General features: G+C 39.3%; 1 protein-coding gene across 2 annotated transcripts in view; it reads right to left on the minus strand.

Annotated features, from left to right (window-relative positions):
• RASA3 (RAS p21 protein activator 3) overlaps positions 1–13329 on the minus strand; it is a 129129-nt gene that overhangs the window by 16873 nt on the left and 98927 nt on the right. For both annotated transcript variants that reach the window (XM_068180237.1, XM_068180238.1), the window contains exons 8-14: positions 9710–9789; positions 5601–5705; positions 4943–5099; positions 4033–4181; positions 2251–2365; positions 1291–1365; positions 327–450 (exon numbers count right to left, since the gene is read on the minus strand). In XM_068180237.1, coding sequence (XP_068036338.1) covers positions 327–450; positions 1291–1365; positions 2251–2365; positions 4033–4181; positions 4943–5099; positions 5601–5705; positions 9710–9789 — 805 coding nt within the window. The remainder of the gene's footprint in view (positions 1–326; positions 451–1290; positions 1366–2250; positions 2366–4032; positions 4182–4942; positions 5100–5600; positions 5706–9709; positions 9790–13329) is intronic.

Raw genomic sequence — 13329 nt, forward strand, 5'->3', positions numbered from 1 at the left:
AGAATAAGCCATTACAAAATCATGAACATTTGAAAATTGAGTATGCTTTGCAAATACTGAATCTATAAAAGATCATCATAATGATCTTTTTAAATGCTGTTTTCCTTAGAAAGATGTTTAAGAAAAAACTCCAATTATCATAAAAAATAATGTTCCTTCGTGGAATGAATAAACAATGAGAAAACAGGATTAACATACTGCAAACATTACTTTGGATAAGCTGCTGTTCACATACTAAATTCAACAGGGATCATGCAGACTGCTAGACTACATCTGTATTTAAAAGCTATCAGTTATGTAAAATAAAATAATATATATAAACTCACCTTGAAAACGTTTGGCAGCTGATTCTCTCAGTGAAAAGAAAATATCACACATCACTGTAGGACAGCTTACACCAGATTTTGTAATTACAGTAAAAATGCGATCAACATATTGCCTCAGATTTTCCTGAAAAAATGCAAAGATTATGACAAAATTAGTATAATTTTCTGCTATGGAAAGTGGCACTATTCCTGTTTTTTTTTCATAGAGGCATCATTAAAAGATTCCCACTTTCAACATTATACACTTGAAAAACAAACTCTCACTCAATTAGACTGTTTGGGAAATGCACATATTCAAGAAGAAGAGTAAAAATATCATTCCTATTAAACCAAACATTAAATGATACAGCCATATGGCAAATCATTCCTTCTTCTAGCACTGCTTACTACGTCAGCAGCAGAATCATAGAATCATTAAAGCTGGGAAAGATCTCTCAGATCACTGAGTCCTACGGTTAACCCAGCCCTGCCAAGTCCACCACTAAACCATGTCCCCACATGCCACATCCACATGTCTCTTGTACTTTTCTAGGGAGGCTGATTCCACCACTTCCTTGAGCAGCCTATTCCAGTGCCTGACCACCCTTAAGTGGTCAGTATGCACTTTAAGCCTCCCTGATGCAATCTGAGGTCTTTTCCTCTCATCCTGTCCCTTGTTACTTGGGAGAAGAGGCCAATGCCCACCTTGCTACAACCTCCTTATAGCTGAAGAGAGAGTTCTCCAGGTGAGCCACAGGCTAAGTTATCCTTGTCCTCAGGGCAACAAGAGAAGTCATTAACTTTCTACAGGTATTGCATTTATAGCATAATGTAAAGCTGTTGTGAAATAATTATATGGGTGGCGTCAAGAAAGCTTACAGTGTATTCTAATGAATGACAAAATTATTTGCAAGATCAAAGTTCTGAGGACCTCAGTTAAACCTGATGGCATAAACAGAGACTGTCTTCAAAGTCTAATGCATACCCTGTTGTTTTCCAGGTTTTCACCATCTTTTAATTTCACTGGATCAATTTCACAAGGTTTATGGACCTGGCAGATCTAGAAAAAAATATAGTTAACAATTGTTATATAAATTTATCTACAAGTACAAAACATTTTGTAAAAAGCATAATCTGTTAACATTTGAGATGAGAAGTAAAAGAAAAAAGCCAACTTTATAAACAGTATTTTTTTCTTTTAACAGCAAAGGTAAATTATGTGTGAGCTTTATTTTTTCCAAAAAGTAGCATTAATTCATTCCAGCCTTTCCTTCAACTGAAATGCAGAGCTGTTCTTTAGACTCTCTCAAGAAAGGCTGTTCAAGAAAAGTCCTATTTTTTCCAAAACAGTCAACTTTGAAAGTATATCCATACTCTTTAAAACTTGACATTTTCTGATGAAACATTAAGACAAGAACAGCTGAAGAAATTGTCAAATCATTTAAAGGAAGTCTGTGGTCTGAAAATATTGCCCAATTACAGCACTAAAATACCCACACCCACCATTCTGGACTGGATAGATAATAAACCATTGTTTCAATATGTGCATCACATGCACAGTTATCTAAGAATAACGGCATCCCTTTATACCCACTGGATGAAACACATTACTTATAGCTTCACAACAGCTTTCTATTGTATATACTATTTGTTAATTTCTCAGAAACAATATATGCTAGTTTTTATAAAACAGAGTAATGTGGTTTAATAAATAGAAATTTTGCTTTTCCTTTAATGAAACCCAACAGTTTCTGAATTGGGCGACTCAGCTGTGGCTAACCTAACACACAGGATTTTAATGCAGAAACAAGCTATTAATAGCTATTAAGCTATTAAGCATTATTCTTACAAAGTGTTCTTAAAATGAGAAGTAATAAACAGTATTTGTTCCCTGAAGGCCTTTACAACAACATTTTACCAAATAAACAGTCTGAACTGTTCTTACCTCATCTATAATTGGCTTTAGTGTAACTTGCAAATAATGCATCCCTGCCAGTTTCATTGTCTCATCAATACACTTGGAAGTTAACGAGTTTCCTCTGAAAATGGTGTTTGGATCTCTGGAAGTGAACAATTTTCTGTAATTTAGTCTCTTTGTAATGAACTGCTAATACGTGGAAATAAAAGCAACAGTGAAAGGTGACAGAATCCTAGGTTTGAATACACAAGCAAAACCTCCCTTTGACATCAGCCTGCCATTAAATGTAGTCATGCAAGATTTAGCGCACTTCCAGGGTATAACAGAAAAGCAGCAGCCTCAGAAAATACAGAGGGACTACAGATCTTCATTGTATTAGCATCGTGAGCTCAGTGCACTATCCAAATACACAGTGATACAGAGGCTCAAATCCAAGAGGTCTACAGCACAGATCTGGGAAAGACATCTGTTTTCACATGCTACTGAACAGTGCTAATTTGAATAAAGGAAAGAGGCAATGATTTTAGTCTCACAACTACACTGGACATTGCACACAACCTACTACTTGCACCTACAAAATAAGTACTTGTGAGCTGGGAGGAAGAAAAAAACAAAGGCTCCAATGGCACAGCCACAATTTCTAAGGGACTTAGAGCACTGTTCTGTGATAACACAGTGCAGACCCCAGTTCAGCCCTGACAAGTGTGTGGCAAGGTGGCACCTTGCAGACTCTCAGGTTTTCCTAAAAATCTCTTGCACAGAACTCATCTTGTATTAGACATACAGCCTCCGTGACTGATAAAGCTTCAGCCAGCTGCTCTCTCTCACACCTGCACCTCCCTGCTCAGCAATTTACTTTATCCATATAGGTACATAACCAATGATCTCATCTACAATGTGTATCTTTGCTGCTTTTTTATCAAACAGATAAAAAATGGATAAAATAGGGATCAGCAAGTTTCCTCATGCTACAGCAACCATGCTGTTTCAGCCAACCTGCAGTTCAGAAAAACACATCTACCTACAGAAAACACTTGATCCCTCAGACACTCTGAAAAGAGCCAACCCACACAAAGACTTTATTTTGTACTACGGAAATGTACAGTCAGTATCTGTCATTCCCCTTGACTCCCAATTGTCTCTTCTACTGTTAGTCAAGAGCATGACTACACAGGCACAAGGACTGTGGCAACAAATATTATTCAGGATCTGCTTGGTATGAACACTAGATCTTACACTATTGAACTATCAGTAAGTCAAACAAGGAATTCAAAAGAAGCAGCTGAAAAAACCCAAGTTCATTTTCTGCCCTCCCATGCCAAATTCAATCCCATCCTTAATCCTTCGCCCTCTAATGGGATGATTAGACACACAGCTTGCCTTAAATATTCATGATTAAGAAGAAACTTGCTTGTTGTTTTGAACAAATTCCACACTTACTCAGCACTAAATTATTTATTAGCACACAATAAAGCTGAAATTATTTCATATGAACAGCTGAAGGTAATGTAGAATTTCAGTTACCATATATACTTAAGACTGAGTAAAAATCCCTGCTTCCACATGTTAGAATAGTCCTGCAAATAATTTTCACCAAAAATGATCGGAACTCCTCCTAAAGGTCAAATGAACCAGATCTTGAGAGCAGTGAAAGAATTTAGAAAGAACTCTGACACACAACTAGGAAGAACAGGAATCACTCTGGCATTTTCTTCTGAAATTGCGTATTTCTAGAAACTGAGTGGAGGATTCTAGCACTAGCCAATGCAATTTAGGTATTTTTGATAGCAGTTTGGTTTTGGTACTTACTGAGTTCTCTTCACTTCAGCATTCGCAATGGCACTTATAAAAGGCACAATTCTGCCATAGTGTAAGAAAAGCCTGACAAGAGGTATGGCTGCTTCCTGTTTTTCTCTGCAAACTTCACCCAAAATATGTGCAGCTGATGCTGAAACAGGCTGAACAGTGGAAAATAAAAACTTTGAGAAATCCTTCCAGAACACCCATTCTTTCCTTCTATTCCCATTAGCTTCTTAATGCGGAACCCCCCCCAACAGTTGCAATGGCCAGTTTCCCAAATGTCAGTATATAACGTGGGTGGATGTCACATCCCAGTTTTTGTGGGCTGTAAGTTCTGGTCACAAGAGGGCAGCAATTTAAAAACTACTACAGTACAGTCTCTTCTTATCTCCCACATTTTTAATGGCTGTCTTTTCAGTAAATGTCACTTGCCTGGGAAACAAGTGAAGAGAAAGAACTCAATCTAACCCTTCACAATTTCAAGTCCCAGTGAGCACAGTACCCAGTTCTTTTACTGAAAAAACAAAAGCACCATTACAACTGTAAAAAGCACACATGGTCCAAATCCCTGATGTTTCAGGATTACTTCTTGGTTTTCTGAATTATGCAAACAAACCTGCTCCTGTCCGGTAAACAATTGAAATGTAAAAATCACAGAAAACGTGCTGCTGCTAAAACCACTGTGTTCTTGGGTCTGCCTTCACCCACCTACCATACAGAATGCAGATAAAGATCTCTGCAAGGACTGAAAATAAGCACAAGGGATATGCAGAGCTTAACAAGGTTCTGAGGTCTGAAAAGCAAGAGTTGACCTCTCTGGTAATTACACAGCTATGGTGTCAGCAAGATAGTGACAAATCTTCAGAGACCCCTGTGAAGATGATCTGCAAGTAAACAACAAACAACACAAGCAAATTACCTCAACATCTGCAGATTTTAGCAGGACGTCTCGCAGCGGACTGTAATAGTCTGAGGAAAAAACATGGTCCTCAGTGTAAACCACATTTAACCTTAAGGAACCAAGGTCATCAGGTTTCAATGACTTGTTACCATTATCTCTGGGCTGCAGAAAATACCTGATATGCAAAAAAAAAGGACAGAAACTTAGTGCTGAAACACAAGATTTTCTCAGGCTATACATGAGCATAGAGAAACTGTACAGATACACAGAGTATTTATATATGTATCAAACTCTTGAGAGTTCTGAATCAGACTTCTTAATTAAGTTTGCCAGTCTGTTTTGCACCAACTGCAACATGGGAAGTTCTGAACATAAAGATTTATGTAGATGCGATTAAAAACCCACACACTAAAACCATAGCACTGCTGATGAACTGCAGTAAATAATATAAAAACAACATACTAGAACTCCCACATGCTACAGAGAGGCAGACTGAAACCTCTAATCACATTATCAAAACTTCTTGTTCTTACACTTGCTAAGATTACTTTGGCTTGTTTACAAAAAAGATACACATGAAATCCACTTAAACTTTATCACATAGTAGTAATTACTCTTAAGTCTTCAGAGTAGACATATGTTTCTACTTATTCTCCAAAACAAAAATGTCAAATACCATGCTTCATAAGAACTAGACTGTCGGAGAAATTTCAAAGGGAGTCTCAGTTCTCCTAGAAACTCGTCACCAAACTTCAAGTTACTGGCATTCCAAAGATCAACCCTGTAATAAAAACAAATAATTTAAAATAGTATTAAGAAATTAAAATAAGAATAATAATAATAAAAAACCCCAACATTTTTTCCAAATTTGTTAGGGTTTTCCCCTCAATTCTATGAGTTTGAAAGACTTGAAACTGTACAGCAATGGTTTCCAAACAGTAAAGAGATAACTTTACCTTAGACTTCTGAAGCCTTACAATTCACCTCCATAAAACATCAGTGGAAAATATAATTCAGATTAACTTTTCTCATCTGTACTGTTTCCACTGTCCACATTGATAAAGATTCAGATGGCTGTCTGGCTATCCCAGATAATGGAAAAACACAGGTAAAATGGACACCAGGGGAAAAAGCACAAAATTATTTACGGACTACATATTGTCAGTCCTTATCTAATTTGGGATTATTAACAGCTAAGTGGCAGCTTTATAGAGTTAGTTCTACACAATTTTCCCCAGTTTCTAGCTCTTAGGAAGACTCCTGTGTCAAGCACACATACTTATGGCACCTAAATTAGTTCTGTAGAGATAGTCAAAGCTGTAGGATAGTTCTACCATTTGGTAGAATCTGTGTATTGGCTGAAGCTTACACAAATTTTGGCACTCAGTCCCTCACATTTTGGAAGTTCTGGTATATATCTGTAGAAGATCCTTTCTTCCTTTTCATATACTCTTCAACATCTGGATGGAAAACAACTGCACTGAGATTCAAAGCAGAAGTACTGGTGTCCAACCCAGCATGTAGGTAAACACCATATACCACAGCCACCTTGAGGCAAGGGTTTCAAACTCCAGATATTTGTTTCTGTATTTATTTTAAAATTTTCTCTAAGAGCTATTTTTATTAAAAAACAAGATCAGCTGACTATTTTGCAGCTAAGTGACAGCTTGAATATGCCTTAAACCTTTACAGGGAAAGACAGTACATGGAAAGAAATACAGGTTTTCAACTAATGACAATTTTTAAAAGAGCAGCTTTAACTTGGATAAGGTGCAAAGTCATCCAATTGTGGACATATTTACACAACCCTTCTGGTGTCAAGCAAGTCACAGTAGACTGGCCAAGGAACATGTTGACAGTCCTGTTAAAGGTTTATCCTATCTTATGCAAGCACAGAATGTGTTACTTTTAAATCCTCTGAGCCTTGTATCTCTCAACAGTGTCTCCTGCATCAGCTGTCATACACTAGACACACCATCACCTCACACTGCATGCCTGCTAGGTAAAGTTCTTTAGACTCTGATAATTTGGACAGTATTTCTCCAGGGCAAGAACTCTCCAAAAGGAAAAAAATCTTCTTTGAAAATTCGACCTTCTCTCTCCTTTCTCCATATTTGATGGGTTATTATCTTGCTAACCAGTTCAGACACCTAACAGCAGCTTCAGAAGTAGAGGAATCTTTAAGCCTATTTACACAGTCGAACTTAAAATTTACCAAGTATTTACAGGCTACTGGTTTCTAGTTTATCCAAACTCTTTTGAGATGCCAACTACCAATATCACTTTCAAACACAGACAGCTAAAGGGTTTCCCCACAGTCACAGAAAAAAATCAGTGCAAAGGATCTGTACAAGAGAAACTAACAATTCAAAGTAGATCTCACACTACTCAGTAAGCAAAGCAGGCATGCAAATTAAGTTATTGGTTTGTGCTCTTGGAGTACAAAGAATAAACAGCACTTATTAATAATGTTAATACGCAGATCTCAGAGTCTAAAACATCACTGTTTCTCAAGACTTTTAGAAGGCAAAATTATGAAAAGTGTTATACTGAAAGTGGTCAGATTGTAGTCACAGAAAGAAACAAACAGGAGAGAGGGGGAGGAGAAACAATGAATTCACCAGAACATCTGGTCCCCAAGTGTTGATATGCCCTGCCTACAACTTCCTACACCCACTCAAAGAGAGAAAACTTTTCATAGCTTTAGAGAGAAATCATGAGAGACGAAGTCTCCTTTTTACCCTGTGGAATTGTATTTTTCTCAGGAGAGAAAAAGAAAACAAATCCTCAAACCCATAAATTGTATCATCTGTCCAGAGGGCTTGGGGGCAATCTAACTCTCACTAAACAGAGTGGAGGAAGTAAGCGGGGGTGGAAGGGGAACCCAAGATGGAAACAAAAACACACTGTCTCATAGGGGACAAAAGCTCTAAGGAGAATTTGCCCAACCAAGACTGACGCTTTATCTGCTTTTTTCTATTATTTTTGTCTGTTATTTAAGTGCTTAATCTTTTCCCAACTATTTTGCAGTTCTCCTCTTAAACTATTCATCTGTACCACACTATGCTATATCAGTTTTCAGGAATGACACTTTTCAGAAGCTCAGTTCCACATACTTTATTGCTGCAGACAAGTCATTTGTCCAGAAAATATACTTAGCAAGTAAAACAACTGTGCAATTTCATTTAGTCCAGTAGTATAATATAAGAATCACTGAAATATTAAGCAATATGTAACCACTGTACACCAGTGTCTAGTGTCTCCTTCAAAACTATCAAAAATCTATTAGAGAATCCTAGCTTTCATTTAAAATCAAAGCCTGGCTGGGCATCATGGTTATAAAGACTAGACTGGGCCTTCTGAGACATAGTGTAGTTGCTATCTACACCAGTTCATCACATACATCCCATGGAATATGGGGCACGCTACTTCGTATCTGCCTACACAATGCAAAGCTTTGCAGAAATACAGCCTAGTGCTAGGACTAGGTGACCTGCTGTGCTGCAACACTGACACCACCAAAGCAGCTCAGCACTGCACCTGGGCCTTTGCTTGTACTCCCATGAGCCAGCTGTGGATTGCCCCTAAACCAGCTCCCTTTGCACTGCCTGATGCAAACGTTCTCTGTGAAAGAGCACAGCTCTTACCTCTATCACATATGAATGGCTTCCCTTTCCTGCCTCAGAGCCATGATAAACACAAACCTATTAGTGCTCCTGCAGTGCTGTGACACTGCACTGACAGGCTACCTGAACCAGCAGCTGTCACACCAGAACAGTCCTCAATCCATTCATGAACACAGATGTGCTTTGCTTGCTGGGAGTAAGTATTGCTCCCCTTTCCTGGTCTCCCCTCCTTTCCTCATAGCCAGTTGTGATTCTGAAGGAACTAAGGAACTTTCTGAGAGACACCTCACTGCCTCTCCAGTGAGAATACACGAGGAGGGAGGCAGTGCTACCATTCTTCCTCCAAATACTACCATGAAGGAGAGGGGGATTTCTCACCACCTGAAGCAGAAATAGCAGTATTTATTTATTGTGCATACAGATCACCAGATGGCCCAAGCCTCCAAGTTTCAATAGTATCTGATGGTAACATGCATGTGACACTTTCAAGTTTTGCATCTCCTGTCATTTTCTCGCCTCTCTTTATACTCACCTGTCCCCACAGACAATGTGAACTGGCCTCAGCAGGTTTTAAAATAGTACTAAGAGGGTGGCTCAGGGTGGGGTGGGATTGTTTTGGTTTTGAAATCAGAATTGCTTTTTCCTGTGCAACTGATTTCACTTTTATCATACCAAATGTTGCAATAGAGTGTTAAAGTTGGAAGGCAAAAGTGATGAAAAACTGTCTCTGCCCCACAAAAAACCCTTGAGTTCAAGAGTCTCCTTTCAGAGAAGAAGGACTTTATACAGGTTGCTAAAATTAAGTGATAAAAGAAAATATAATCTGTAACTTAGAGCATCACAGAGCCTCTGGGCTGTCCTGGGAAACTGAGGGAGGGAGGAAAGAAGAGCCCAGACACAAAAGGCTGTGCTTAATGACAACTGCTTATCAGTATACACACAATGCACATGAGAAACAAAGGAAAATAATAAGGATCTCTCCTGCATCAGAACCAATACACATATTCAAGACAGAATCTACAGGACAGTGGAGGCAAATAAACATACAGATACAGTGACAAAAATTCATCTTTATTTATCAACAGAAAACCCATGCTTGCTACTTTGCAAAACACAACTCTGGAAGACAATTTTGTGCTAATAATGTATTTTATATTACCTAATCTCCATTTTGTCCACTTCATCTACATCTTCAATGTCAAAATGGGATTTCTTGTTGTAGCTACTGGGTCTTGTAACCTAATAAAAAGGAGGAAACTTTTAGCAGCATGATCTGATACAAAAACATTCTGATGCAACTTTTACAAAGCTTTGGAAGAGCACAGTATTTTACTACCAGCAGTGACTTCAGTCCTGATACTGAAAACATTCATGCAAGTGAATAAACATGTTGACTAAACAGATTACTGACTATAAAGTGGTGGTTACACAATCATTTCCGAGAGTAAGAAGATACTCCATACTTTTTTATTTACAGAGAAATATCATCTTTAATATTACTTCTGCACTTTTAAGTTTACATTGACAACAGAAAAATACCATTGAAAGGAGCACCACTTTCATTATCCATCCAGGGAAAGAAAAGGGCAATTAATATTTGTGTTTTAAATACAGCTGTACAACAACAGATGGCCTGAGGCACTTTGCAGAGCACCGGGAAGGCACCACAACCACCCTTAAAAACACTTGGCAGTGTATCCAATTAAAATTGGTAAGTTCTTCCTGTCTTGATATTCTGGAAGTCAATTTAACTTCCCCATACAACAAATACCAAGCAGATCAAGAGACCCTAGCCTGTCTTGTGCATATTAGACTATAGAAGCAGCTGCACAATTCACCAACCATATTTGTAAGACTGATTAACTGGAAAGCACAGGCAAAGAAAAAAGGAAGAAAGTATAGAGATTAGCATACAAAGTTTTAGTACAAACATTTCTTAAAATTTGTTTTCTACCATGACTGAAAGAACACTTTGGTGGTTGTATTTTTGCATAGTGCGTCAGAAACTCAAGAAAAAGGCTACCCCACCCAGCTGAAACCACAGCAGGAACTGATCAAATGCAAGGGTGTATGATGTGTGGGTTCAGCTCTTAGTTGCACACAGAAGCTGAACTTTATTGTATGTTTGAACATGCTTGTGGCTTAATACTCCCCCACCCACAAAAACTGGCTTTTATTGTAAACTTGACTATTTGGTTTTGTACTGTACATGAGATGCAAATGGCAATTAAGGGAGGCAATGTTGCAGTTGCCTAAAGGGAGAGGAACCAGAAAACAATCTCTGGCAGAGGACACTCAGAGCCTTTTTATATGTTATGTGTGAAGCAGGCAACATCTTGAAAGTGATACATAAAAACTAAAAGGTACCACTAGCAGCACTGGAGACCAAATGCTCCAGAGTAATGGAATCATATGCACCTGGTAAGCCCAAGGTGCATTTGATGCAAGAGCACAGTGGATTTAAATACAGTCTACAACTTCAGTTAAACACAAGTTTCCTCACCATAGCCTTGCAAATACTTCACTGTTTCTGCAAAGTATCCTACAGGCCTGCAAATGACAGTTTCTACTACCGTTGTGAAGCTCATGGTGCAATTTTTAATAATGAAGGAAACTTTTAAGTCTCATTCTATCTGTAACAGAGGAGTCATTACAAAAAGCTGTAGCATAGGTGTAACTTACTAAGTTCCAAGTAAACACTTTCTCAGAAGTTTTGCTGGAATCTGCATGTATGGCATCTCTCTGTTCATCCATATGACTACTTAGTGTGCACATCAACACTGCTCAAGAGTGGTATTCTAAAAGGGATAGCTGTATGGAACTGGAGATGAGGAACCTCCCAGTCCACTGTGCTAAAGTAGCTGACCCAAAACATTGTACAATAAAGGGGGCATAACTCTGCTGTGCTGTCCCTTTCACCTGGGAAAGCTGGCAAGCCATTTATCAGCTGCTCAAGTTTTTTTCAGCACATGCAAGTTTACAAACAGGTCCCCAGCACTTCCCTCTTAAATTCCTGTAAGAGGACCATTTTCCTGTAGATGCACACACAGCTCCACACCACACTGCAGCTGAAGCAGTGATGAAAACGGCTCCTAACTATCAGGTGCAAGTTTCACTCACCACACCCCTTAAATAAGCCCTTCTATTTCCCAAACCAATAAGCTATCTTTCATTTAGAAAATTAAATCTGTGTAACGTTTTGGTTGTAGAAAGGAAAGCACCCATTCACTGTCTTTTACAGATCAGCTAATTCCTTGGAGACTCGGACAATCACTGTGCTAGCAGGCTGCAGAAAAGCTGATGAAGCTGTTCAGAAGCAGAAAGTGACACCACTGTCAACAGCATGAATCTCTCAGCTCCACAGGAACTGGAGCACTTCCTTCACATGCACCAGCCACGGGTCTGCCCACGTCTCATTAGTGAATGTATTTCCCAGTCACAGCACTTCTACCGAACCTTGTTCCTTGAAGACGTTTAGCCTGATTTGTACTAACTACTCTCAAAATGACACAAATCTATGATGGCTCTGTCTGCAGAGGTATGTTTATATTTCAGAGCTCTGGCTGATTCAGTCATTTCCCAAGCTCTGCTCTTACCAGCCCAGAATTCATTTTGCTCTCAGTTAGCAGAACAACTGGGGCATGGGCTTGAGTTCAGGTTTTACTTTTGCTGGTACTTGCACACAACCCAGCTCTCACATAAAGGCAAGCTAAGCAAGCCCCCAGCCCCCTCTCTCTCAACTCCAGCTGGAAGATGCTTTGTTTCTCTCCTTCCTCTCCCAGTATGGCACCACCTCCCAAGTTCAGTGTTTACATACCAAGCATTCACTGTTTCTGCAGCACACAGAAGGCTGAGGAATCAGGTGAAGTTTTTATGGCTTATAGTCTGAATTCCTGGACTACATTCCCATTAAAAACTTCTCACTGACAGGCTCCTCCAGAACTGCCTATGTTAAAATAAGGAAGCCCATTTTAGTTTATTACAGACAGAGGTGTTACAGACACCTCAGTGCAGTTTCAACACTCGGCCTCATAGGATCTCTGCCCCTCTAACTGTGCCCATGCAGCAACTCCACAGAGTCTCATGGAGCCAGGAAGCAGGCTCCACAAAAGCTCACTGCGAGCAGGGCAGCCAGATCCTAGGATGAGACGTGCTGGGTTAGCAGAGCAAAGATCACCTCAGAAAGCTATCCTGACCTACCCTCATGGCTTCCAGCCCTCCAGGCACTACAGCAAGTACTCCTACCAACCAGGAACTTGCTAAATCTGCTCCTTGTATCCAAACACATGACATCAACAAGAGCATGTTTCTGCTGGTATGACAGACTTTACATTAGTCAGTACAACTACTGGCTTCTAGGCAAAGATGGTGGTTTGTAGGAGAGGGAAGACAACAATGCCAAGAATGACATGTGCATTTAAGATCTGCAGAGTGCAACAGCATTTGTATGGCTCCTCTCTCCCCAGCTTCCCTTCCTGATGTGGCTGTGGCCCAGAACTGATATGAGAAACCACATTCCTAGGTGCCATCCCAATGCCAGCAAGAATTTCTAATGCAGATGTGACCTGAATGATGAGGTCACATATGAGCAGAAAGGGCTTTTCAATCCATGCCAACTGCACTGTGCTACTCTAGCTTTTTTTCATCAACTACATAATTACAGATACTTTCTTGAGGTGTCTACTGAAATAGAACAGTCAAGCATAGACCAGGACTATGACATCCAAGAGAAAAAGAGAATGATACACATACTTTAGAAGAGAAAATGAAAAGTTTCAA

This window comes from Anomalospiza imberbis, chromosome 2, assembly GCF_031753505.1.
Source record: "Anomalospiza imberbis isolate Cuckoo-Finch-1a 21T00152 chromosome 2, ASM3175350v1, whole genome shotgun sequence".
Taxonomy (NCBI): Eukaryota; Metazoa; Chordata; class Aves; order Passeriformes; family Viduidae; genus Anomalospiza; species Anomalospiza imberbis.